Genomic DNA, 27,904 nt, shown 5'->3' on the forward strand with positions numbered 1-27,904 from the left:
ACCTCCACATCTCTCTTGTACTAAGGTGCCCCAAACTGGACACAATACTTGAGGTGTAGCCTCATCAGAGCTGAGTACAGGGGGACAATCACCTCCCTATTCCTACTGGACACAGCATTTCTAATCCAAGCCAGGATGCCATTGACTTTCTGGGCCACCTGGGCACACTGCTTGATCATATTCAGCTGCTTGTCAATTAGAACCCCCAAGTCCTTTTCTGCCATGCAGCTGTCCAGACCCACTGGTGGTAAGACTGACACAGTCAGACTGACAGGTGTATAGTTTCCCAGATCCTCCTTTCTTCCTTTCTGTTACATTTACTACCCTCCAGTCCACTGGGACCTCCCCAGTTAGCCAGGACTTCATGTAAATAATGGAAAGTGGCTTGGCAAGCACATCTGCCAACTCCCTCAGCACCCTTGGGTGTAGCCCATCTGGCCCCATAGACTAGAGTGCATCTAAGTTGCATAGCAGATTAGCGACCACTTCCTCATTTATTGTGATGACCTCCTTCCGATTCCCCTCCCTAATTCCTAGTTCATGATGCTGGGTGTCCAGGGAACTGCTGGCTCCAGCAGCGGGTAACAGTCTGATGGCCACACGAGACTGGGGAGTCTCTCAGAAATGTCCCTAACTGCAAAGAGCTGCTCTCCTGGATGGAGCCCTTAGACCTGTGCCAGTTTGTCACTCCATTCCACTCCCTGCACTCACCATGAATCTGGCAACAGTAAGACTGCCATTTGCCTGAAATGCCAGGTGTTCAGCTCCAAAAACTCATTCAAGGACACACAATACAAAGGCTACAAGTGGCAAAGAGGATTTTATTTTTGTTTTCCTCAACCTGATTCAGATTTGATGCCCGGGCTCAAGTGGTGCCTTGGAGGTGCAAGAGCAGCAGCAAGAGCTGAGCCAAAAGGGCTCAGAGAAGCCCTGACAGAAACCTGTGCTCAATGCTACAGAGGAAAGGAAGCAGCTCCCAGGGAACCCAAGAAGCTTCCCCATCCTGGGATTATAGAAATTTTCCTCCCCCAGACGTGGAGCACGAGGGCCACCTTTGTGGAAGCACAAGCAGCAGGCACCTGGCCAGAGTAGCCCAAAGGAGGCCTGGCAAGGGGCTGCACTCAGTACTGCAGAGGAAGGCAAAAAAAGCCCATAGGCATTTACTAGCCCACTTAGCGGGGAAAAAAGCTTTCTTCCAGTTCTGGGCCCCCCCAGTTTAGGAAAGATGTTGAGTTGCTGGAACATGTCCAGAGAAGGGCAACAAAACCGGTGAGGGGTCTGGAGCATAAGCCCTATGAGGAGAGGCTGAGAGAGGTAGGGCTGCTTAGCCTGGAGAAGAGGAGGCTCAGGGCAGACCTTATTGCTGTCTACAACTATCTGAAGGGAGGCTGTAGCCAGCTGGGGGTTGGTCTCCCAGGCAACCATCAATAGAACAAGAGGACATAGTCTCAAGCTGCACCAGGGGAGGTTTAGGCTGGATGTTAGGAAGAAATTCTTCACAGAGTGATTGGCCATTGGTATGGGTCAAGTCACCACCACTGAAGTGTTTAGGAAGAGACTGGGTGGGGTACTTAGTGCCATGGTTTAGTTGATTAGATGGTGTTGGGTGATAGGTTGGACTTGATCTTGAAGGTCTTTTCTAACCTGGTTAATTCTATTCTATTCTCCCCAGCTGCAGGGCATGAGAGGCCATCTTCTTGGTGCATGAGCAACAGGCAGCAACCAAGCCAAAAGGGACCAGAGGAGCCTTGACAAGTGGTCATGCTCAATGCTGCAGAGGAAGACAAAAATACCCCGGGGACCAGTGCCAATCTGCCCCAGGAGAAAAAATTTCTTCCTGACCCCAGCTATTCCCTGAGCATGTGAGAAAGATCTGCTTGCTCATCCCACAGGCTGGTCATGCCTCCCATAACATGCCCAAGTCCTATTCTCCCTCAACCTGGAGCCACCTCAAGGCATTTTGAGAGTGGTCAAATGCCACTGCCCTGATTGCCCTTGGGGGCAGGAATCCTTTCCTGTGCCTGGCTGGACACCAATGGGTGCTGCAAAGCACTGGATACCCTGACAACTTCTCTACATCCCATTTCTTACAGCTACTGGCTCCAGAAGGGATGGCTCTGCAGTGCTCCTCAAAGCTGAAAAATCCTGATTCCCTCAGGTACCTCCAGAAACTAGTGGTTCTTCTCATCTTCAGCAGCCTAGTCTAGCTTCTGGTTTTCCTCCCTCAGACCTCACCAATTACTTCCACTGGCTCCTCAAAGGCCTCCTCTGAGATGTCTTGGGGCTGATCCCAGGCCAGTGTCTGGCAGCAGATAGAGGATGCTCCCTGTTCATAGAATCATAGAATCAATAAGGTTGAAAAAGACCTCAGAGATCATCAAGTCCAACCTACCACCCAACATTTCATGACTAACTAAACCATGGCTTCAAGTGCCACATCCAATCCCCTCTTGAACACCTCCAGGGACGGTGACTCCACCATCTTCCTGGGCAGCACATTCCAACGGCAAATTGCTCCTTCTGGGAAGAACTTTCTCCTCACTTCAAGCCTAAACATCCCCTGACACAGCTTGATACTGTGTCCTCTTGTTTCGGTGCTGGTTGCCTAGGAGAAGAGACCAACCCCAACCTGTCTACAATCTCCTTTCAGGTAGTTGTAGAGACCAGTAAGGTCTCCCCCTGAGCCTCCTCTTCTCCAGGCTAAACAATCCCAGCTCCCTCAGCCTCTCCTCATAGGGCTTGTGCTCAAGGCCTCTCACCAGCCTCGTTGCCCTTCTCTGGACACGTTCAAGTGTCTTGATGTCCTTCCTAAACTGAGGGGCCCAGAACTGGACACAGTACTCAAGGTGTGGCCTAACCAGTGCTGAGTACAGGGGCACAGTGACTTGCTTGCTCCTGCTGACCACACTATTTCTGATGCAGGCCAGGATGCCATTGACCTTCTTGGCCACCTGGGCACACTGTTGGCTCATGTTCAGCCAGGTGTCAACCACTACTCCCAGGTCCCTTTCTGCATGCTCTCCAGCCACTCCAACCCCAGCCTGTAACACTGCATGGGGTTGTTGTGACCAAAGTGCAGCACCTGGCACTTGGACTTTTTGAATGTCATTGAGTTGGACTCTGCCCATTTGTCCAGCTGGTCAAGGTCCCTCTGCAGAGCCCTTCTACCCTCTAACAGATCAATACCTGCTCCCAACCTGGTGTTGTCTGCAAACTTACTAATGGTGGACTCAATCCCTTCGTCCAGATCATTGATAAAGATACTGAATAGTATTGGGCCCAGCACTGATCCCTGGGGCACACCACTGGTGACTGGCCGCCAGCTGGATGTGGCACCATTCACCACCACTCTCTGGGCTTAGCGCTCCAGCCAGTTCCTAACCTAGCACAGAGTGCTACTGTCCAAGCCACGAGCTGACAGCTTGGCCAGGAGTTTGCTGTGGGGAACAGATTCAAAGGCCTTGCTGAAGTCCAAGTAGACTACATCCACAGCCTTCCCCACCTCCACCAGGCAGTCACCTGATCATAGAAGGAGATCAGGTTGGTCAGGCAGGACCTTCCCTTCCTAAATCCATGTTGGCTGGGCCTGATCCCTTGGCCATCCTGCAGGTGCATTGTGATTGCCCCCAAGATGATCTGCTCCATAAACTTGCCTGGCACTGAGGTCAGGCTGACAGCCCTGTAGTTTGCAGGATGGGCATCACATTGGCCAGTTTCCAGTCATCTGGGATCTCTCCAGTGAGCCAGGACTGGTGGTAAATGATGGAGAGAGGCTTGGCAAGCTCATCTGCCAGCTCTCTCAGGATCCTAGGATGGATCCCATCTGGTCCCATGGACTTGTGAGTATCGAAGTGGCTCAGCAAGTCCCTAACTACTTCCTCACGGATTTCAGGGGGACTATACTGCTCCCTGACCCCATCTACCAATTCAGGAGGCCAGTTATCCTGAAGTCCTCCCGCCTTACTGTTGAAAATGGATGCAATGAACGTTATTTAGTACCTCAGCCTTTTCCTCATCTTCAGTTACAATGTTCCCCTCCAGGTCCAATAAAGAGTGGAGGTTCTTCTTGCCCCTCTTTTTAGCATTAATATATTTATAAAAACGTTTCTATTGTGTGACCATTTGAGGCTGTGCCTTTAAGAAAGGGACAGTGCTGGGACACTCTGGCTGAATATTTTGTAAATATTGATATTCTAAATGAATTTCATTGGTAGATTGGTAGAATGCAGCTTTAAGTTTTAGTGCAGTTAGAATCTCAGTTCAGTTCCTCTTTGTTCTTCCCTTTCCAGCTTGCCTGCTTCTGGGCTCCTAGCCAGAACGACCTTGGATAACAGATAAGCATTAATCCTGCACTAATATTGAAGGCCTACTAAAATTCTTCTTTCTTAATAACTGCCTTTTTCTCTCTCTAACCCTCTTTGGGGAAAAAGGGAGGTAGGGGGAGAGAAGGGGGTACAGGGGGGAACCCCCTCTGTCCGGGGGTTTTGTTCCTGTATCATTCTTTGCTGTATATTTCTGTATATATATTGTAAATACTGTATATATTGTATACGTATCCTGCATTTTCCCATTGCTTGTAAAATACAGCATTCCCTTTGCTTTTCCAGCTGAGTTAGCTGTGGGGTTTTTTTATTCCTTCTTAGTGGGGGAGGGGAAGCTGGGCCTTCTCTCTCAACCCACCACATACTGCCTTTCACAGAAGTGGCCAGCTTAAGTTCTAACTGGGCTTTTGCCTCTCCAATTTTTCTCCTACATGATCTAACAACATCCTTAAACATACCTCGAGTTGCCTCCCCCCCTTTCCAAAGGCAATACACCCTCTTTTTTTCCCTTAATTCCTTCAAGAGCTGCTTGCCCATCCACGCTGGTCACCTTCCCCAGCAGCTCATCTTTCGGCACATGGGCGCAGCCTGTTCCTGTGCCTTCAAGAGATCCTGTTTGAAGTAGGTCCAAATGTCCTGGACCCCTCGGCTCTTCAGGGCTGCTACTCAGGGTACTCTCTGAATTAGTTGTTTAAACAAGCTGACGTCTGCCCTCTAGAAGTCCAAGGTAAGGATTTTGTTGTTGCTACTCCTTATTTCCCTGCATATTGAAAACTCCACTCTCATGGTCGCTGCACCCTAGACAGCCTCCCACCATCACATCTCCCACCAGCCCTTCTCCATTTGAGAACAGCAGGTCAAGCAGGGCCTGACCCCTGGTAGGCTCACTTAACAGCTGCATCAAGAAGCTGTCCTTCATACACTCTATTGTCCTGGAGCACTGCCACTGCTGTGTTGCCATTGCCAGGTGATGGCATTGTGCCATCAGGGTGATGGGTCCCCCATGCGCAGCTCTGCCCATTGTCACCTCACCCACCTCCCCTCTGCCCAGTATCCTTCACAAGAAGCCTCTAGGGTGCTGTCCCTGAGTCAGTCCCTGTGCTTTGGAAGCTTGTCCCTGCTGTTTGGTGGCCATGCACTGGGACCACTGCTGTGCATCCCTGATGTGTCCTCTGGCACTTGGCTCTCAAGTACAAATCTCGTGCTGTTACTCTTCCCTCATGAAGCCCAGAGACCACACCTCTTAGCTGGCCCCTGTCTGCACCAGAGCTTAATGACAATGCGTCCACCCACTCCTCTAATCTGGAGTGTCACAGCTGCAGGAACAGTGATTTTTCCACTTGTAGACATTAAAATAGCATCAGCCAAATGTCCATGGGACCTGATGGGATTCATCCCAAAGTACTGAAGAAGACGGGCAGACGTTACAGCTGGATTTTTCTCGGTCACCTACCAAAGGTCTTGGGACCTTTGCTATGAGGACAGGCTGATGGAGAAGAGAAGGCTCTGGGTAGACCTGATAGCAGCCTTCCAGCACATGAAGAGGGCCTACAGAAAGGCTGGGGAGACTGTTTATAAGGGCATGCGGTGACAGGACATGGGGCAATGGCTTCAAACTAGAGAAGAGAAGATTTAGATTGGATGTAAGGAACAGGTTCTTTACTATGAGGGTGGGGGAACACTGGAACAGGTAGCCCAGGGAGGTGCTCGAGGCCCGTTCCCTGGAGATATTCAAGGTGAGGCTTGTCAAAGCCCTGTGTGACCTGATCTAGTTGAGGATGTCCCTGCTGACTGTGGGGAGGTTGGACTAGATGACCTTTGGAGGTCCCTTCTGGCCTGGACCATTCTATGATTCTATGAACTTTAAAAATAAAAGTTTTTAAATCCTAGTTTAGATATATGGATGTATAAATATTTATGTCATTTTTTCTCTCTTTGGTACCCATGGAGATGCCTCTTTTGGCTTATCTATGTTATTGGAACTTTATAATTAATATTCTCTATTAATCAGAATTAATGATTACAATACATAAGGCTTATTTAGTTTCTAGTGGTTCATCAATGAAGACTTTACTTTAAACTACTATTTGTAGTAGTAGTAAACTACTATTTGTAGTATTTGAAAATTAGAAAAAAAAAAAAAGGTTTTCATTTCCTCTACTTCGTGCTGCAGATGTTCAAGAAAGTCTATTTAAATTTGTCTTTCTTAGAGGTGTGTTAAACTACTTAAATAATTCAGACAATCTGCAAACAAGATTTCTGACAAGTTGTGAATAACACTCAATGAGTCCCATAAATTCCAAGATTAGTTTTTCAGTCAAGGCATTCCTGCCCCCACCCTAAAGAAAAAAAAAAAGAAATCTAAACTGAAAAAACCCACCCCCAAAATACCACATGAACTCAATCTGCAATGTGTATTTCCAACATTAACATCTGTTTAGTTTTGGCTCAACTGTAAAACCCAATGTCCATTAAATTACTTAGTTCTTTTCCTGGATTTGGTGGGGGGAGGATGGGAGGGAAGAACATTTGTACTTTAAACAACAATTTTATTCCTATTTGGAACAATAGATTTATTCCATTACACTATTTATTCTGCTGAATAGTAGATACGACGACAGTATTTTCCACAGAGTTATTTCCTAAAATCCCATGATACCTGGCATCGTGTTCCAAACAGACCAGCAGTTGAGTGAATCTCATCATAGCAAACCAAACACATCTTATTTTATAAACTCTGTGAGTTCAAAAGTACTAACACTACTTCATGTAATCAAATTCTGGATGTCAAGAAGTTATGAGAGGCTCTATTAAAAAAAAAAAAAAAAGAGAATGAAAAATAGTATTAGAGTATTTCAGTGAGACAATGCTTACAGGACAATCTCATTACAGAAAAGCTTCATTACATCTGTTTTCTACCACCATCTCATGTCAACTTCAGTTATCATGGTTGAGCCACAACTATTTTATACTTCCATTCCCCTTCTCTAAAACTGGTACACTAGTACTTCTGTACTTCAGGTAAGCATTTCGAGATAAAACAAGGACTTCAAAAATTGTGACATTATATCAAAATCACCTCATAAGCAAGTAATATACATTATCTATTCAATGTAATTTGGTTAAGAAATATAGCATGTAAGCCATGTGAATATTGGCATGATAAACAGCACTACTATAACACACTTAAACACAGAAGCCCAGAGGTGTAGCAATTGAAGTATAACAACAGAAGTGCTGACTTAAATTGACAACATTTTGCTTTGCCTTTAAATAACGATTTACCTAATGTGTATTGCATTAACAAGATGGCTATATTCTCCTCATATTAAAATAATAAATAAATAAACAAACAACAACTTACACTTTCAATTAAAAAGTTGACATACAAACTTTTAAACTGGGTCCTTTAAAAAGTTATTATCATGTCAATTTTTCCTTTGTCCCAAATGATCTTTTTAATAACATGGTAACAACGACTCTTAAATTTTTTCATATGTTTAAACTAATTGAAATCCTGTGCACAGGTTATATATAAAGAAACTAGGTTGCAATTAAGCATAGTTATTAATGATTCTTAAATCTAATTGTTTTGACTATTATAGACCACAGACAAGGTCAATTCTACAACTCAGGAAACTTTAGCATTAAAGAAAAAAGTGTCACCTGAATTATATGCATAAAACCCACTTTTGCAGCCACATAGCTCTGATCATCTTCATCCAAACTAATAAATTAAAACCACATCTCCCCTCCGTAAAACATTACATTTTAGTAAATAGAGTAAAAAACACTTTCAGTAAAATTAAAAATACTCTTACAATAATTTTTTTTCAAAACACTCCATGAAACATCCTTGTAACCACATCCAAAATGTAGAAGTCCTTCCAGCAATTACTGCAGAGTCCTCACACAAACTGCATAAATGTCAAATAGACCTTGTAACTTCTGTGTATCAGCAGCAATGTTTGGACCGCTGTATTTCAGCTTTTTAATGAAGAATACTCCCCTTTCACCTGTATGCATTAGAATAAAAAATGGTGGTGATCTAAAAAGGAAACTCATAAATGAGGACAATACATCTCTGTCCTCATCTAGCTGCAGGAATAACTAGAGAGCAGAAAGAAGAAATAAAAATTGCTCTCCTTTCTGAAACAAAACACACTGTGTTTTGTGACCTGCAAGAATAACTTTGCAGCAGCACAGGAACAAAAGGTTATGAGATGCTTGGTTCTTATCACCAGACCCAAGACAGTAAGCCACAACCATAAGACTGTCCATAGAAAATACATTCCCACTTCTGTCTTCCCTGAGCAGAGAAACTGCACTGTTAAGATGAGTGCTCCACTGGCTCTTTGTACATATTCTGATGACACACAGGGTACATCCACATTAGTACCTCAGATGAGAAGAGCACCCTCCTGTAACTCTAGTCAATGTACTTCCATCTGTTGCATGAAGCAGTACCGAAGTGCACAAAACTAGTTGCTTTCAGGTTTAACTAAGAACTGCAAGATATTCTCCAGGAGCACTATCACTGCCAAGGGGGCACAGGAACAGAGAGAAGCCAGGCTAAAATAACACTCACTTCCCTTAGCAAATGTATTAGGTCACAACTATTTCATTCTCTGAATCTGCTCTCACTGGACTGCAAAACTTGTTCAGGCAGGTCCAGCCACCATGCTCCAAGGTCTCATTTCACCAGTGAGATGGGACCTGACTGCACCTGAAGTTCATTAAGTTTATCAGGCTTTGCTTCCTCTCAGGTTTTGTGTCTTCTGTTGTTCAAAGTTCTCACCTCCAGCCCATCTTGGCCCATTTGACCGTTCCTATGTACCAACTTAATTTTCCTCAGTACCATCTATTTACATTGCATTGAAACTTCTCCTGAAGACTACTCAAAGCTCAAGTATGATCACCCATAATCAAATTCTGGCATTTCCTAACTTTGACTGCTGGCTGATTTTAAAACGGTAATACTTTAATAGGTTCATCGTTTAAGCACACACAGGAAAAAACAGAGCATCAAAACCACCTGTGCAGCACCACATCAACTCTTCAGTGCTCAACATCAGGGTTAAAAGCTTACAAAAACATACAGCCCTCGGCCCTCTATTGCTAGCATGGATACAGCACTATGGAAGATAAAGCAAATATTTTCACAGTGCAGTTCACAGCCATAAGGAACTGTAACACTGTGCCCTAATAGACCCTGTCTTTCCCAGCCTCTCTCCAAGTCTCAGCTACTAAGGTAGCTGGTGCACTGGCCTCTCTACTTTTCTAGTATGTAGGTTGTACAACTCTTATTTCAAGTTAAATTCAGTCCGGTGCCTCAGATTAAACAATGCATCACAGGTTGTTCAGGGTTGTCCAAAGGACTGATCACTGGGGCTGGAGTTCACTCGTTGTCTGCCTGGAAAAGAGATCCTATGCTCAGTTTCCTCCAGGAAGAACCTGGTTTGTACCTACCAAAACCACCCTGTGAATGAAGCCAATGAATGTCAAGTGACGGTGATCACAGAATTCACTTGAAAACCGTAACAGCATGACAGCTTGCATAAGTAGGACAGTTTTACCCAATTCCATTGAGCTTCTTGGTACAGAGAATATTTAGCTGCCAAAATAAGTGGCTACTGAGCATATTCCAACTTCAGGAGTTTAGATTACTGTTAGGTACTTTTTCTTGGCAGCCACAAGAAAAATGCCAACAACTTCCATTTTCTTGCTCCAGAGCAATGTCATGGTAGAGGTTGTAATTACAAGAAATGTATAACCATTGAATTAAAAGCTTACAAATTCTTGATATTAGAGAACACTGCGCTTTTCCTTCGGTTTTCAGAAACCAAGAATATCAACAACCAGAATAAGTAAGACACAGAAAACTAATGACATTATTGGATCTAATAAAAAAAAAAATCCTACTTAAACCTACAGAGTTACCTACAGCAAGAAAGAAAAAAAAATTGACTCAAAATTAATAAAAATAAGGGGCAATGTAAGCCTTTACTTAGAGAAAAAAAATAATTACTAATAAAAATTACTAAAAACTGTCAAGTCAGCAGGCTTTTCTTCAATTATAGACAGCAAAAAATACATAAGGAAGAAAACCTTTATTTTACATTTCAGGATTTCAAATATTCAAAATGACACTGAACTTCACTGTACATTGTCCTTTTCTGGACTCTAGTGATTAATATATGCATATCCAGTGCTCACAGAGTTAGTATCTGGGTGTGATAAGCAGGTGTGATACTCCATGAAGGAACTGATGTCAAGTAAAAGAAAATTATTTGGAATGTGCTAATCATTTTCTAATATATTTGAAAGACATTTACATCAAATAATCAAAAAAAGGAAATCAGATACCCAAACTCAGTAAACAACAGGATGGAAAGGAAAAATAATTTTACATTTTAAATAGTTCCTGTCATGTAAAATTCAATTTGCTATATATTCTGAAATTGGAAGCATGCCTTAAACTTCACATAGATTAGCCCATTTGCATCTAAAATACCATAATGCATCTTGAAACTCAATTTATGCAGGAATAATAACAGATTAATGAACTTTTTCTCTCATTCTCTTGGCTTCTTTGACATTAATGTCAATCTACAATAACAAAGCTAATAATGATCTTTGTCTTCACACACTGCTCTTGAAACAAAGCATTTCTTTGTAAATTAAGGGGTAATTTTGTTCCTGCTATTCCAGTCTAAATCTTTCTGGGCTAGAATGACAGAAGATCATGGCATAAATCACCCTATAATCCAGATACCTTCTCTCTGCAAGAGAGATGATACTCTTTTGGAAATAATCATGTGCCCAACTGCAACCCCAAAACAGAGAGCAGCATGAAGCATGGAAGATTTCATTCAAAGTTCATCACATGATACAATACCAGTATTTCCAGAAGTTTCCCATTCAAAGCCTCACATACGGCAGTCTTCCCAACCTTGTACATCACACGGTGACACATCGTAAAGAGACATCTCAAGAATTTACAGGAATTCAAATGTAAGAGAAAATAATACTTTAGACTGGCTTGTAATTAAGAACACACTCTTTAATCACATGACTTCCAGGTCTGTAAAGTAATTAGGTTTGTGCCAAGCTTTATGCAAGTATTATGTTGGTTTTATGGGAACTACTTGCATTTGTAATATAAGCTGAGCCACAGTGAGTGATTCTGGAATCCTGGAATTTTCACACACAGTAGCACATTTGCAACAGCTTCCAAGGCAACCCTCTACCGTGCATCTCCATTACTACCTCTTCTAGGTGCCACAAGAAGGTACTCATTTTGATACATGGGTGACAGCAGCTGCAACTGCAAGGTTAAGCGGGAATTAACAAGTCAAACTTCACTGTCAGTTACCCCTATAGACAGGGGCAGTGCTGAAGGTTAAGTATTAACAAGACCAAAGCCTTAATGGCCATTAATTCTATATGGTCAGATTAGCTTGCCACAGAGCAGAAGATAAATCAACAATGCTCATATGTGTAACCGTGTGATGCCACTGCACACATCATAAGATACATCAGAGGAACCTTCCATTAAAAGGTAGAACTTACCCCTCTTCTGAACCCAGCCTTCCTTCACAATGGTAACATCGCTCATGATGGCTCCACTCTGAACCTCCAACTCAAAAGAGTATTTCTTTGAGTTATCAGCTTGTCCGTTTGGCTTCTCTTCTGCAGCTCTTCCCAATTTCTACTGATGAGTCAGCCTGGAACTAAATATTAGAGAATGATTTTAAATCTTTTCTGTTTTACTCACATGACAGCCAACAAAAGAGGTCTTGGCTGATGTCTTCCACTGAATAAGCTCATGTTAAAAATCTGGTTTTTTTCTAATTAGCCATGTAACAGAATCACGTTTCTAGTCTTACAGTACATTTTCCCTCATCATTGTAATACTTAACGGGAGCAGAACAGAATGTGTTAAAATTTAAAGCCACAAGGAACTTTTCTAAAATGCCCACAATAGAATCCTCTTAGAATGCCCAGCAGGATGTGAAACAAAAGGGTGCTGGTACTGCTTCACAGATCCAACTCTGAAACCACTGAAGCATTAACCATTCTCACACTTGTTTGAACTGGTGCAATGGACAAACGGTTCCTCTATTACGGCTCCATTCATCATATCAAGCGTGCAAGAAAATGGAAGGAAAGGTTCATTCTTCCCACTTCCACTATAATTTCATTATACTCACTACAAATCAACTTACAGAAGTCTTTAAAAAACAGCATCTTCTGCAAGTACATAAACAGAGATACAACTTCTTAGGAGTACAAATTAATCCCAAAAGCCAATGTTTAGCTTACAAACAGGAGGAGTGCACAGTCCCTCAAGGCTTTAAGCCAGGCAGTGATAAGAGCGGTCCTTTCCCTACAAAGCTAGTTTGCAGGTGACTGAAGGAAAGTTAGCCCTGAAACAGGACAGGCCACTGCCAAAAGCCACAGCCTCTCTTGTGATCACCTCACATCACTCCCAGAGTACCTAACGGCTGTGAAGAAGACAAAAATATTACTACAGTCAAGCAAGATCAGAAACCAGAGTACAGGAGTGGTTTCCTTCTGCCAGCAGACTGCCTTTCCCTTCCATCCTTCAAAATAAAGAGAAGCATTCAAATAATGCTCACAGAGAAAAGGGTGGGAACCCAAAAAAAGGGGATTTCTCTGATGGTGGAAGAACACCTGTCTACAGCTGTACACACAGAAGCACATACGTACATAACATTAGCATGGAACAGGAACCTGCTCACTGGTTTAGTGATACCAAATGCAGCCCATACAAACCCGTTTAGTGGCTTGACCAACAAGTGTAAACATATGACAGAAACAAGTATCACTGTGCTAAAATCAGTCTGTGCAATGAAGAATGAATGGAGAAAGGACTGGGAAATAGATGGATTTAATCCAACCAAGTACAGGCTAAAAACTGAACCACTGCACACATGCAGATTATTTCTTGTTTATCACTGGAAAAATGTGAATTTGCATGACAGCAGCTAGATGGAAGGCTACTTCTTTATGGATGGTGTGCAAAGTAAAATTGATACAAGCACTATTTTGAAGTGCTATGCCACAAAAAGTAGAGTGCAACCTGATTTTACATAAACACTGAAATGTGTCTGTTTCAGTTTTACTTTCATGGAGCTTCTGTTTTGTTTGGGTTTTTTTTCAAAAACACAGAGTATTTCAGCTGCACAAAAGTAAAACCCACAATGTTAAATTCATTAACATTGCAATGTTTAAGTAACACTGAATGCAGTACCTGTGAGACATCTCCAGGGCAGTGGCAAATAAGATAGCAAGTCCTACATGGGTGATGCACAGCACAGCCTTTTGACTGGTGCCACAGCCTGTTGTGTCTGAAAGGACACCAGACACCTGTGTTTATGCAACTTCACCTTGCCTTAAGACTTAAATATCATTCAAGCTTTCATTTAGAGTTAAAAGAAAATGTTATGGACAAGGTTTTGTAACAACATGAGATTGCTCCATTACCATTAATTGATCTCACTAGCTTTAGCTGTTTAGACTTTGTATTTATTAAAGTCAGTATGGCAGAAATAATTAGAACATGCATTTCCACATCCTTCACCTTACCAGTGACAGTTATTCTCTGGGTCATACATTATCAGAACTTTTGTTTGTGCACTTTTAACTAGAGACAAGCAACTCCATCAGCTGTGCATGGAGAGATATCCTGACAGATTAAGACATACACCTGAAAATAGGCTACAGTTTTGCTGTTCTGGATCATTGCAGCACAGTATCAGCTCTTGTTACAAACACAAATCTTTACAAAGCCAGAGGTGAGTGTCAGAAACCATGACCTAAAATCAGCTGCTCCGTGAAAGAAGTGCAAGCGCATTAGTATGCAAACATCTGACTTAAGTTCGATTTTCCTGTAAGACTTTCATTGCATTCTTTAAGAAGTGATTCAATTACAAAGACAAAAGACACAATGTAACACGCGGTACTTAGCTAGTGCTGGCGTATGCTGCTATACATTCTACCCTTTTGTCAAATTCAGTGCACTTTCCGATTTTGGTGTGCACTTATGGGAAGTGCAATGATTTATTTTTATCTGCTCCCATACTGATCATTATGTCTGATTTCAGTAGACACCCAGTTCTAATTAATCTATGCTTAAACCTCCCTATTTATCCACCGATTACAATTGAGTTAGCATTACTCCATCAAACTCTGATCTATAACCAATTTTCATGTCAGCCAATGTCCCAGCAACCCCATGTATGTCTGCAGGATTGCATCCCACCTAGTGCATGTACTAATTTAGGGAATTTTCAATAAAGCTTCCAAAATACAAAAAGAAATCAGATAAATATAGCAGCAAAGCTAACTGAATTATCTCCAGTTTAGATTCACAGTATTACCAGGAACAACTTCAGTAGAATTATCAACAGTTGTATGGTTTTATTGATCACTCCTTTAATGGGTAATTACAAATCAAGATGAATTAGATAGGAAGCTGAAGGAGACAAACCAAAGCATTAAAAGACTTACAAAAATTAAGGTTATACTCTACTTTGAATAAGCCATTTGTAAGCATCTGTAGTATTAGCCCTTACTAAATTCTTTCAAGGCTAAAAGGTGTATTCCTTTACTCTGAATGTCACTCAGCAAAGTTCTAAAAGAGCAGACTTTTGAGAATTACTTCTCATGACATAAAATAACCTTAATGAGCAATAGTAATACAGAAACCTTCTTACCTGAAGATATAATAAAGGACTGTCCATAGACACAGAGGAATTGCCTGAAACACGTGGAGCAAGAACTCTCACATGAAAAAAGCATTTCATCTACAGTTCAACTATTTCAAGAAAAACTACCAAAATGTTTATTCTGCACAGCTGGCATAGGAACTAAATACTTGTTGGCAAACAACTCTGCCTTCCCAAAACACTTCAAGCTTCAGTGGCTGAAATGTAGTAATTTCTACAGTTTCCCTTACTGATATAGAATCAAGGAATAGTCTGGGCCAAATGGGACCTCCAAAGGTCATCTAGTCCAACCTCCCCACAGTCAGCAGGGACATCCTCAACTAGATCAGGCTGCCCAGGGCCTCATCAAGCCTCACCTTGAATATCTCCAGGGGAGGGGCCTCAAGCACCTCCCTGGGCAACCTGTTCCAGTGATCCACTACCCTCATAGTAAAGAACTAGTTCCTAACATCCAATCTAAATCGGCTCTTCTCTAGTTTGAAGCCCATTGTCCTTTGTCCTGTCACCATGAGCCTTTGTAAACAGACTTGCTCCATCCTTCATGTAGACCTCCCATTCCATCAGGTCTGTATCTTTCCTATGTTGAGGGCTCCAGACCTGGACACAGTACTCCAGGTGAAGTCTCAGCAGAGCAGAGTAAAGTGGTAGAATCACCTCTCTAGATCTGCTATCAGCACATCTTTCAATGGAGCCCAGGATGTGATTTGCTTTCTGGGCTGCAAGTGCATACTGTCTGCTCATGTCCAGCTTCTCTTCATCAGCACCTCCAAGTCCTTTTCCTCATATATGGATAAATCCATAAAAATAGGGAAAAAATACATAGGATTTTAAGTTGACGATATTTAGCACTCAAGCTGCTTCCTACAGGGAAAGTCTTTACTTGTTTTTATACATATTCTAGCAATTGAAGAATACGTTGGATTGCTTCCCCCCCTCCACACACACAATCAACAGAACTTGGAAGATACTTTTCTGTTAATTCTGTGTATTCTACAGACAGAATCAAGTAGTCATGTATATGCATAACACATGCAGAAACGTATTGTCTCCATGCTTTATGGTGCGGGTGTAAAACTTTGCTCAATTGTAGTTAATCATGTGATGAAAATCTCTGTATTTCATTTGATCTGGTAAAAAATAATAAATCTTTTCCTTTCTTCTTTGGAAAGCTATTCAGCCACTCATACAGTGCTAAACAAAACAATTCAGGACACTTCTAAATAGCTACTTCACATCCAAGTCCCAAGCTGTAGAGGTTGCAAAGGCATCCTTCTGAACAAGGATGAAGTACAAACTATTACATGCAACAGAATTCATAGATTCACAGATTGCATCAGATAGGAAGGGACCCAAATTCCCTGCAGTGAGCAGGGACCTCTCCAACTAGATCAGGTTCCCAAGACCACAGTTCCAGATCCCTTTACTGAGGCTCCCAGTTTTTCCAAACCACGATGAAAACTAGCCAACACCTTTTCCATTTTCATAGATTCACAGGATACCAGGTTGGCAGAGCCTTCAAGGATCATCTAGTCCAACCTTTCAGGGTAAGAATATAGTTTAAATGAGATGGGCCAGCACCTTGTCTAAGCTGGGCCTTGAAACTCTCTGATGTAGGGGAATCCACCACCTCCCTAGGGAGTTTATTCTGATGTCTAAGAGTTCAAATGATGAAAAAAAATAATTTCAAAAATTCTGGCATCCAGTCCAAATCTCCCCAGTAGCAACCTGTACCCACCACCCCTTCTCTTCACCATGTGACTCTTTGTAAAACGGGAGTCTCTCCCTCCTCATGACAGCTGCCCTTTATGTACTTGTACATGGTTATGAGGTCTCCCCTAAGCCTTCTCTTCTCAAGGCTGAACAAACCCAGTTCTCTCAGCCTTCTTTAATATGACAGGTCTTCCGGTCCTCTGGTCATTCTTGTGGCCCTTCTCTGGACTCTTTCCAGCCAGTTCACATCCTTTTTGCATAGCAGGGATCAAAACTGTACACAGTACTCAAGGTGCAGCCTGACCAGCACTGAGTAAAGTGGTAGAATTACATCTTTATTCTTGCTTGTGACACCCTTATTAATGCAACTGAGCATGCTTTTGGCTTTCTTTGCCACTGCAGCACCCTGCTTATTCATGTTGAGCCTTTTGTCTCTCAAAGACCACCAGGTCCCTCTCCACAGTGTTGCTCTCAAGACAGGAGATTCCCAATCTGAGCTGCATTCCTGGATTACATGTTCCCAGGTGCAAGACCCACTTGACCAGCCTGTCAAGATCTTCCTGGAGGGTGGCTCTCCCTCCTAGGGTGTCAACTTCCCCACTTATTTTTGTGTCATCAGCAAACCTCATCAGAGTGCTCTTAATTCCAATTTTCATCTTAAACTTTAAGAACAAAGGCAATATAGAGAAGAACTCATTTCACAATGCTACCATATGCGGACTGCAAGACCAACCACTAGAATGAGCAAGGGACCATGCAGTAGTGTCCCAGTTTGAACTGGCTGCCCTTAAGAAAGCCACAAAGTTGCATTCCTCCAGAAGGTAAAGAGTGTAGGGGAGGCATACCGAAATGTGTGATACTTGTATTTCCTCCCATAAATCCTGCATCTCTGTAAATTCAGCTGCAAAGCTGTCTTTCTTTTTCTTCCCTTCCTCCTCCCTGGAGGAGCTACCTTATCTGGTGTGGGGAGAGGATGGTTCCAGTCTTATCTGTGGCCTTCAGGGCCTGACTAATTCTTACTGTGTAATCTTGGCCTGTTTCGGTCTAATGCTAGGGACCAAGGGGAGGCAGTTTCAGGCCTGACCAGCCTGAACTCAGCCTAGCAACAGGGGATGGTGTAATGTATGCTTTTCCCAGAGTGAAAAAGCCCACAAGCAACAGATTTAAATTTTCTTCCCCCTCTCCCATTTTTTTACCCCTGGTAGGGTAAAATCAAATTAGGCAGGAGAAAGGAGAGGTAAAAATCATGGAAAAAATGGTCTGGAATCAATTTGGAAGTAAAAAAAGTTAAGTTTAACAAAATATATATATATATATAGCATTTGAGTAACATGGAAAGTTACAAAGGTATGAGTAAAAGGGTAAATAGAAAAATGTACAAAACCAGGCCCAGCTGGCATAGGATTCCTTGATGTAGATTCTCTTTGGATGCAGTTCTCAGAAGTATGGAGGCAAATCACATGGTAACCCAGGAAGCAGGAGGGCAGCAGATGTGTCTGTCAAGCAGATGAAGTAGAGGAAAGAGAGCGAACTAAGCAAACGGCTTCCCTTAAATAGGCTTGCTGGACAGGAAGGGGGAGTGGAATAGACTCCTCCCCCTGGGAGGTGGGGGCAAGTCTCTCTGCCCACCTAAGTCAGGTTTCTTTGTCCACTTGGGGGCTGGGTTCTTTTCAGCCCCTCCAGGGATCGGTGTAACCTGGCACAGGGGGGAAAAGAAAGAGCCCCAGGGCATATGTTAGACCCCAGGTGGGCAGAAAAGGAGCACTGGGCAGTTGTGGTTTAGTCTGGTTGGGGGGAAGGTTTCTGGGGGTTTTGTGTATACTGTATATGTATTAGGTGTTAAGGGCTCCTGTATTATGTATTTTCCTGTATATTTTTTAATACAAACTCTCTATTTCTCTCCAATTCAAGGAGAGCATGTTTACTTTACTGCCTTTGGGACTAAAAGTATTTGTGTCCATTCTTTAAGACAAGTAGTAAGACACCTTTACCTCAACTTGTATTTTTCAGTTAAAGGAGACTCTCATGCCCATCATAGCAGCCAGGTATCTCCACAGACCTGGTGGATGGGAAGAAAGAAATTCCTTCCAAGCAGAAAGATTAAAACAGTGGTTCCAGTCTACAGTTAACAACCACTACATGTAAGTGAATAATCATTTAGAATCGTAAGAACAGACAACACTCCCTTGGAATGTGGGCATCCTCCCATTTCCCCTATGACAAGAGACAGCTGAGTAAAGATGACAGCGCACATAAATTCAGTGTAAATTGTATGATTCAGGTCTCTGTTGTAAGAGCTTTCATAAACACAGGCTCCTACTTTCAACAATTTTGGAGCCAAGAAAAAACAGATACTCTCACACATTTACCAACTCAAGTTACCAGAGAAAATACCAACAGGATCAGTTACAGCACTTCCAGAAACAATCTTTGTAACTTCTTGTAGCATTATCAGCTTTAGTGATTCATCCCAATCTTATTCTTACTATATAAGAAAAATACCATTTTGCCTTTTTTTAGAATGTATCATTTGTTTAATAAAATTGGGGGGGGGGGGGGGGGGGAGGGGGGGGGAGGAAACACTACCACAGCAAGTGAATCTCTCTGATTCACTGGGCCTGACTCACTGAGATTCTTTGGTCTTCAGAGTAAGCAGAGTCAAACCTCATCATCTCTGTCTCCTTATTTCTCAGAAGGGTAGCAAAAATTTTGTGCATGCACACACCAAAAACACACTACCAGAAAAAACAGCTCTCAGTTATCCTCTAACAGCTTCCATCATGCATACATTTGTTTCCCTACTTTGGGGGCTTTTTTTTCTAGCAGATCAATCTCTTAAAAGATTTTTCTCAAATCTGAGTTTGAATCCTGCAAGACAACTGAACATGCTGCAATTGTCTCCAGTGCTGGTTGCAACCACAGAGCAAGGAATTCAAAAGATAAGACTCTAAACTGAAAACAGAACTGGCTTGAAGATTGGAAGCTGAGATCCAAGTTTTATTTATATGAAAAACACATGCATATCCTCTTCCCCTACCAAAGCTGTTATCCAAAAGTCTGGTCAAACAATTAGAGGATACATTGCACATCATCAAAAATTACACAAAAGACTATGTTGCAGAACAGTTTGCTACAAAACCTACTAAATTGAATTAGCCTGTATTGCTAATGGAAGACTCACATTCAGTTCAGTGCTTTATCTAAAAGGATCGAGTGTTTCTACAGGCTTTTATGAACTACCTATTCTGAAATTTTGGTTACACCTCAAACTCAGCAGAATTGATTATGTCCCCTTTTTATGGTCTCAGAAGGACTGATTTAAATACTATCATTGCTTAGATTGAGAAAACAGAACCTGCAGCTTAAAACTCACACAACTGAATTCCTTTGACAAGACAAAGAAATCAAAAATACAAGATTACCAAAGACGACAAATTCTGAATTTATGAAATGGTAACCTCTATGTATTAAGCCACTTAAAGATACCTCTAAATACTTTCTAAGTAAAAGTGTTCATACTTTACAAATTTTAAAATAAATGTTAAAAATCCCAAGATATCTCTGTGGTAGACATTGCAAATAATTTTTAAAACTGTATTTCATACTAAAAGCCTCAATATCTTCAAGAATATTAGTATCAAAAAAATTTACTCCTATTTTATAAACCTTGACTTGAAATAATGAGGGGGCTAACAGGAAAGTGGCACTGCCTACACTTTGTGGTGAAGAAAAACAATGTCCTTTGGAAAAGATAAGTAGCTATTTTTAAAGCATGCTTGTGCATATGCTTTGTGTCTTAATATTTTCAGCATTCTATTTTCAGTATGCCAAAAAGTTGCACGTAAGTAATATATGCTCAGATAAGCCTAGTTAGGAGACTGCAGGCACACCAAAATATTAATATACAAGTTAGATGTTTTATTTAGATTCAGCAACTGAATAAGCTTATCAGAAAAGAAACCATCACTCTGTAATTCTTTTCCTATTATAATGACAAAGCAAGTTATTTTAAGGGACAAAGGTATAATTAAAGTAAGGTGAACAAAGCCACCCTTGCCTTTGTTTACCAAGGTAGAAAGGAAGTTTCTAAATGTAACTAAATTGTTTCTTTATAATCCCATGTGAAACATTAACAACCCATTGTTTTGCATTCTGTTTATTGACAAACATACTTTTAATCCTTTTTGTCCTGCCCCAAATCATATAAAACAATATCTGAAAATCAAACAGAGGCAGAGTGATAAAATGTATTAGAGCATAGGTCTGAAATTTAAGCAATGAAAACTTTTAAAGTAGAAAAGATTAAGGAAGGACTGAAGTTACAAACACACACAAAAATGTGACCAAGACAATGAACTTGAGATCTTGAGTTTTTTGACCTAAAGGAATTCCAATCAAGGATTAGCTGAGTTGAGTAGTGCCACTACGATAATGTTATTCCCTTCAACACTTTGAAATACACATAACTAACTTTCTGAGAATTAATGTGGAAATACTAATTTTTGCCCTTTTAGGACAAATAAACTTTTCCCTTTAAATTGTTTAGTAATCACTCAAACAAGTAAAATAAGACCCCAGTTCTGTATTTTTAAGCCTATAATGTCTAGAATACTTCAAAGAACAGGTCATCTAATTAGGAACATCTCAAAGAACATAGAAATTCCTATCCATTCCAAGATATCCTCAGCAGATACAAAATAACGTTTCATTAAGCTCATCTATTTAGTTCTACAACAGCAACTTTTCTACAACACAATATTGTGGATAAAACACTGAGCACACTGCTGAAGATAATAAATCCCAGAAATATGCGAACTGCCATGAGTAACCAGGCAAATACTGAGATAATGTGTTCTGGAATTGTTAATATCAAGCATGGGAAAAGTTCAGTGACATGTCTACTAAGCAGCTTTCTTTTAAACTCTTATAGTAAGTCTTATTTTTTAACTGGGTACTGAACAAATTAAATTCTGAATTGCCTTGCAACAATAGGAGTGAGCTCTGTGATTCCATCCTACAAAGCCATAAAACATTGCTGAACCTACTGTCAAATTCTGACACCGCAATATGACTAGAACATAATCAACTTCCAACCTAAAACCTCTGGATTTTCTTGTTCACTTTCAAAAAGCATTATTCTCATCAACTTGAGACACGAATTTCCTAAGTATAAAAGGAATTCTCCGAAAACTATATTTTTCAAAGGTATACTATTGCCTTCACACATTTAAGACTAGATGCACAGCTCACTAGATGATGGTCTTTGGCAAATGTTATAGGAATAGACAATTTACATGAAACTCACAACTGCAAACTTAACTCTGTGACTTAAAGTATATCAACTGTTTAGAAAAAGATATAATCTTTTAAAAAAACTCTTACAAAGTGAGCTGCACCATTCATGTATCTTGAGAAGCATAACAAATGCTTCAGGAAAAGAAAAATCACATGCATTGGTAGAAACTGTTTTGCAAGCTTGCTGGGAATCAACTGAGAAATACTGTATTCAGTGGTGCTAAATCAGCTGAACAATTATTTTTTGACCGTTGGGCACTGCCATTTCACACCTACAAAACAGCAGTGGTAAGACCTTCATCATCTCAGTGAAGCTGAAGCAGGCTCTTCATCTCTGCTTCATTGCTATGAAAGAGTCAACACATAGGTAACTCAGGGAAACCTGACAAAACATGCCGTCAAGTCATACAGACATGCATATGAAATGTTGAGGTCACAGTTGCACTCCTAATGGCATTTTAAAATTACCACTCCTCTTTAGTCAGGATATTAGAAAGGGGGAAAAAAAGGAGAGAGAAAAATTGCAGACCAGCAACTTTTCAGTATGACTCACACCTAGGCATTCACATAGAAATACACATTAAAAACAAGATTGGTGAAGGTGGACTCAACACACATTAAGTGAATCTAAACATAAGTGCTGACACAAATAGTATCAAAGAACCATTTAAAGTGACCAAAAGCAAGCATCTTCATATATACAAGGCAAAAATGTTTACTCTCCTTGCAGTAGCATTTAATGATATTCAAATGCCAGGGCAAGTTTATTGGAAGTATTAACTTTGCCACAGCTTCCTACAACACCTGAGCACCTTTAAATAATAAAAGCAAAAAAGAATCTGTTTGAAACCTGTGGCATACATCAAAACTACCTGAATGCCCACACTTAACATGGACCTAGAGCTACTGAGCAAGGACAAAATGACAAATAATTGACTACTATGCCCCTGCATTTTCTGCAGTCTTTTTATTAGCATATGTTAGTGATTTGTCTAAATAAACTTCACTTACAGACTCTTTTACTTCATACAGGCAGCCTGGAATGCTGTTCACAAAGTTAGTCAAGATGAAAATATAGCCCCAAACTTTAAAGATTACTTTTTAGACCTCGTAAACCACAAAAAGTTAACTTTCACAGTCAATGTTTTATTACTTTCCATTATTATTTTAACATATTTAACAAAAAAAAAAAAATTACACTTTGAACCAGCTTTTCCATTTACTATGTAACAAGTATCTTTAGAAAATAATCTTTTGCATACCATACCAACTTGTTGGAAAGAGTACTAAGTAGTGCAACACATTTACCAAGGACACCCTACCATACTGGGTAAGTCTTTTCTGCACCACTATGAGAAAACATACTGGTTTCCTCACAGAGAGACTTTCACTGGAAACACATATTTCTTCATAAGCAAAGTGAAACTCCCTTAAAAAGATGCTATACCAGAAAGTATCCCCTGCCCCCATCATAGTATTCTTATTAGGCATATCCTAACAGAATGAGAATCAAAGATGACAGAAATTCATCTAATATTCTATAATAATTTTGAAGGGCACTTAAGGTGGCAATCTTTTCTTACAGAACACATTACTTGAAACAATTAAAAGTTTGTACATTCCATACAAACACCCAAAATAAATACAATATTTTAAACAAAACCCACGGATACAAAAATTTAACTTTCTTGGGGTTTTTCTTTCTGTTGTTTGCAACAGGAGGACTGCAAGTCTTGAACAGCTTGTTTATTATTTAAGAAAGAGAGAAAAGAAAGCTTCTGGTATATAGACAACTAACAAGCATATAAAACATACAGTTGCAGTGTGGCACATTACTTTCAAGTAAATAATTTTTGCATCATCCGTATCAAAATGGTACAACTAAGTTTTCACTTAGTGTATTTCAAAGCCTTTTCACTCTCCAATGTCAACTAAAACTAGTAGCATGCCTAAAACCATAGAAGATGCCAGATAACATTGTATCTCTGTCACACAACTGAAGGAAAACTAGGCTACCATGCCACTGATTCCACCTTCCCTGCTGCATTACCAGCATGAAATGAAACTGTAACAAAATACAAGAAACTGTATCTTCTTTATACCAAGAACGACAGAGTTCAAATGTATTTTAACAGAAATCACTGCAGTAACAAAGTTCCCAAAACAACAATTTCAAAATAATGCTGCTTCTGCACAGAAATGAGTATTCAAAAAAAAACTTCTTTAAATTGGGCATTATGTGCACCCAGAAGATGAAAGGACACTAAATAAGTGATAGACAAATTACAAGTAGTCTGAAGGATCTTTCAGTTATTATACAAACTTTGGACACATGCTGTTTCAAACCATAGTCAGAAGTAAAGATATGGTTTCTGATAACATCTTGCAAACAGTAGCTGGGGTTACAAACAATAGCAGAGTTCTAGTAAGTGGGTTTGGCTTAAGCTTAAAAAAAAAAAAAAAATCCAGCAAACTATTTTCCCTTTCACAGAGCATTTGTTGCAATGTCAAGAAGTCAACATTTTCTGGAGCAAATTAATGGATCCAATCCCTTAAACTGTACCTATGTAACTGGGGCAAAACAAAAACTAATACCTGTCTGAATTCCTATAGACTTCCTGCAGAACAGCAGCATTTTGCTTAACAACACATCATCTTCCTCAAAACCAGAAAAACAGACACTGAAATAGTGCTATCAACTTATCTGTGAAACTAAGGAGACTACTGAATTTGTGCAAACCTAGACTAAGTAGGAATACACTGACATAGTCTTTAAAAAGATGGTGTTATTAATACTGCCTGTGTAGATGCACATATCACACACCTACATTAGAGAAAAAAAATAAAAAAAATTAGTTATTGAAATCTCCTGAGCAGCCTTCTAGGAAACAGAGACACGTTCTTAAATCTGCAGGTTTTCTTTGGCTCTTATTTGAACTTGACTTACTGCTTGCATCCAACAAAAATATATCCACATGGACTACAATTAGCAATCTAAACCAATTAAACATATTGGGATAAATGTAAAGGCTCATGTCAGGGGGGGTGGGGAGGAAACAAACAATCCCACAACCATACATTTAAAGTCCTACAAGCAGGATCTTCTTTAATATATTCACTTTGAAAGTCAAAATAAGCTTCTTTTCCTATTTCATGTATTTACAATGCAGAACAGACAGAAATGGCCTATGCAGAAGCTGGCAGAAATAAGAAATCATGTTTAAAGTATTAGTTGATAGAGGTTTAGGTCTACTTGCTTGCATGCATCTTGCCTTAAGAAATAAAGACTTGTATAAGCAAAATGTGGGGAAACAGGTTGGCCTACGAAAAAAGTTTTAGCAAAGTTTTAACAAAATCTTAGCAGACATTAGCAGAAGTGGCTGCTCTAAGTTTCTTCAGTACTGAAAAAAAGCTGGCAATGCTGGTACCAAAGATATCATAATTCTCATAACAAAACTCTTAAATATTTGCATAAGTGAATCAGATCTGATATGTTTTCATAGAAACCATGAAATGATGCAGATAGATACAAGTACCAGGCAACTAATAATTACAATAAAGAAAAAAAATACAGAATAAAGGTCAAGAGAGAGAAAAACACTTATCCTTTTCAGTTCTAAGAAAATAATTTTTTTGTTTGTTTTTTTACATACATGTTTTAAATACTGGGTCATGGGAGAATGTGAAAGAAACAACACTGGCTATTTCAAACTTGCTGGACTCCCATCCAAAAAGAAAAATAGAGAAGCACAGTTCATATAAAGGAACCAAACAGCCCATAAGCCTGTCACTGCTCATTACATCACGACCACCTGCATCTAAACTACAATACGTAAAAACGTGATCCAGTAACTTTTTGCGCAGAGGTGCAGTACTGACCTGTCAAAACAGACTCGCACCACGTACATACGTGCGCGCGTACAGAGGCACCCCCCGGTACACCCATGTACATCTGGAGTGCGAGCAGCCCCCCTGTGCTGCCCCTGGCTTACCCCACCGCAGCGTTCGGTGCTCCCGCCCCCACAGCACCTGCCGGGATCCACCCCCGCAGCGGCCAGGGCAGGCCTGCAGACAGACCTCGCCGCAGGCCCGGCCCCACCTCCGGTAACCCCTAACACCCGGCTGCGCATCAACTTCTGCATGCGGGCCGCAGCCTCCATGATGGCCGGGGCGGGGACTGGGGGGGCGGTTTGTTTACTTGCAGCCAGAGCCGCCGGCGGCGGCAGCAGCATCACTTGAGCGAGGTGCTGCTATCAGCAGCCCGCCGGCCGCGCTGCTATTCTTAGCGCAGGGGCAGAAGTTCCCGGCCTGTAACGCCAGTGCCGCTCTCCCCTGGCGCCGGCATCCCGCCCCGCAGCCGCCCCCCGCGCACGCACTGGCGCGGGGGGGAGGCGGGAGAGGGGAGGTGGCGCGCGTTCGCGCGGGGAGGGGCTGTCCCCGCGTGAGAACCACCAGCTCCGCGCCCGCGCAGGCTACATCCCAGGGCGCGCGCCCTGCCCTGTCCTGCCTCGGCCCTTCCCCCAACCCCCCCGCCCCGTTATATAACCTCTCCCCGCCGAAACGCCCCCTCCCCGCCCTTCCCCACCTCCGTGCCGTGCCGCCGGGACGGCGACACCCCCCCTCCACCATCCCTTCCCGCCCCGCCGGCAGCGCTAGGCCATGGGCGCCCCCGCCCCGCGCTCCCCGCCGCCCCCGGCCGCGCAGCGCCACCGCCCAGCATCCCCTCGCGCGCCGCCGCTCAAGCGCCCCGCGGCCGCCGCCCAGCCCCTCCCGCCCCGTACCTGCAGAGGCGGCGGCGCCGCGGGCGCTGCTGTGGAGCAGGAGGGCGGCGGCGACTTCGGGGGGAGAAGGGGAGGGAGGGCGCCGCTGCCTCCTCCCCTATCCCCCCGCCAGGCTCGGCGGTCCCTGGCGGCCGGTGTCTCCGCGGGGGCGGGAGGAGGCGGCTCCGGCCCCAGGGCGCTGGCGGCGGCTACATGGAGCTATTCGCCCCGCTACGCAGGGAGGCGCCCGGGCGGGCAGCGCGGCCGCAGCATCGATGCGCGGGGTCAGGAGGGCGGCGGCGGCGGCTCCCCCCGGCGCACTCACCCCGGAGCCGCCCGGGCCCCGCTCTCGGCTCCTCCCGCCGCCTCCGCCGGGCTCGTTATTGACTTTCAGGAAAACTCCCGACGTCACTGGCTCCCCCCGAGTGTCTCCCCCTCCGCGGCGGCGGCGGCGGCGGCATCCCCAGCTCTCGCGAGAAGCGCGGCGGGGATGGGGAGCGGGGGGGCCGCCAGACAGAGCGGGGGGAGCCAGACAGAGGGGGGCGACTGAGGTGAGGGTGGGGGAGGCGAGGGGCAGGCGGCGGGAAGGAGGGAGGTAGGAAGCGGGAGAGGTGAGGGCGCCCGCTCAGCGTGCAGGGGCGGGAGCCGAGCGGGACGGCGTGTCTCTTCTTGCCGCCGGGCTGCGGGTGAGAGCGAGAGGATGGATGCGGGCGGACAGCGGCGTCCGCCGGTACCAAGCGCTACGCCGTGCCGGGGTCTTTCCTTTAGGCTGAGACTGGTGCCTGCGGGTGGTGCCTGCCAGGCCGGGAGACCACCCGCCTACGGCGGGGGAGCTGCCGCCGAGGTCCTGCCCCTGGCTGGGGCCAGCGTCCCTGGAGACGGAGCTGCCACTGTCCCTTTCGGAACAGAAATCCGCCTGCCCTGTCGTGCCGCTCCGCCGCTGCCCCGCTTCCCGCTGCGGCTGGAGCTTACAGCAGCACGTCTCCTTACCAGAACCGTAGATACGTCCCAAGTTTTATTTCCTTTGTTCTCGCACTCGTGCATCTACCTACTCCTTCATCTT

The 27,904-nt window shown here is 42.8% G+C and overlaps 1 protein-coding gene across 1 annotated transcript in view; it reads right to left on the reverse strand.

The window, feature by feature from the left end:
• AKT3 (AKT serine/threonine kinase 3) overlaps positions 1 to 26,976 on the reverse strand; it is a 151,099-nt gene extending 124,123 nt beyond the window's left edge. Inside the window, exons 1-2 of the mRNA XM_054162322.1 lie at positions 26,863 to 26,976; positions 11,895 to 12,055 (exon numbers count right to left, since the gene is read on the reverse strand). Of these exons, the coding sequence (XP_054018297.1) occupies positions 11,895 to 11,940 (46 nt within the window). The 5' untranslated portion in view covers positions 11,941 to 12,055; positions 26,863 to 26,976. The remainder of the gene's footprint in view (positions 1 to 11,894; positions 12,056 to 26,862) is intronic.
• Between the last annotated feature and the right edge of the window lie 928 nt (positions 26,977 to 27,904).

The sequence above is a fragment of the Dryobates pubescens genome, chromosome 6 (genome assembly GCF_014839835.1).
Source record: "Dryobates pubescens isolate bDryPub1 chromosome 6, bDryPub1.pri, whole genome shotgun sequence".
In the NCBI taxonomy this organism is placed as follows: domain Eukaryota; kingdom Metazoa; phylum Chordata; class Aves; order Piciformes; family Picidae; genus Dryobates; species Dryobates pubescens.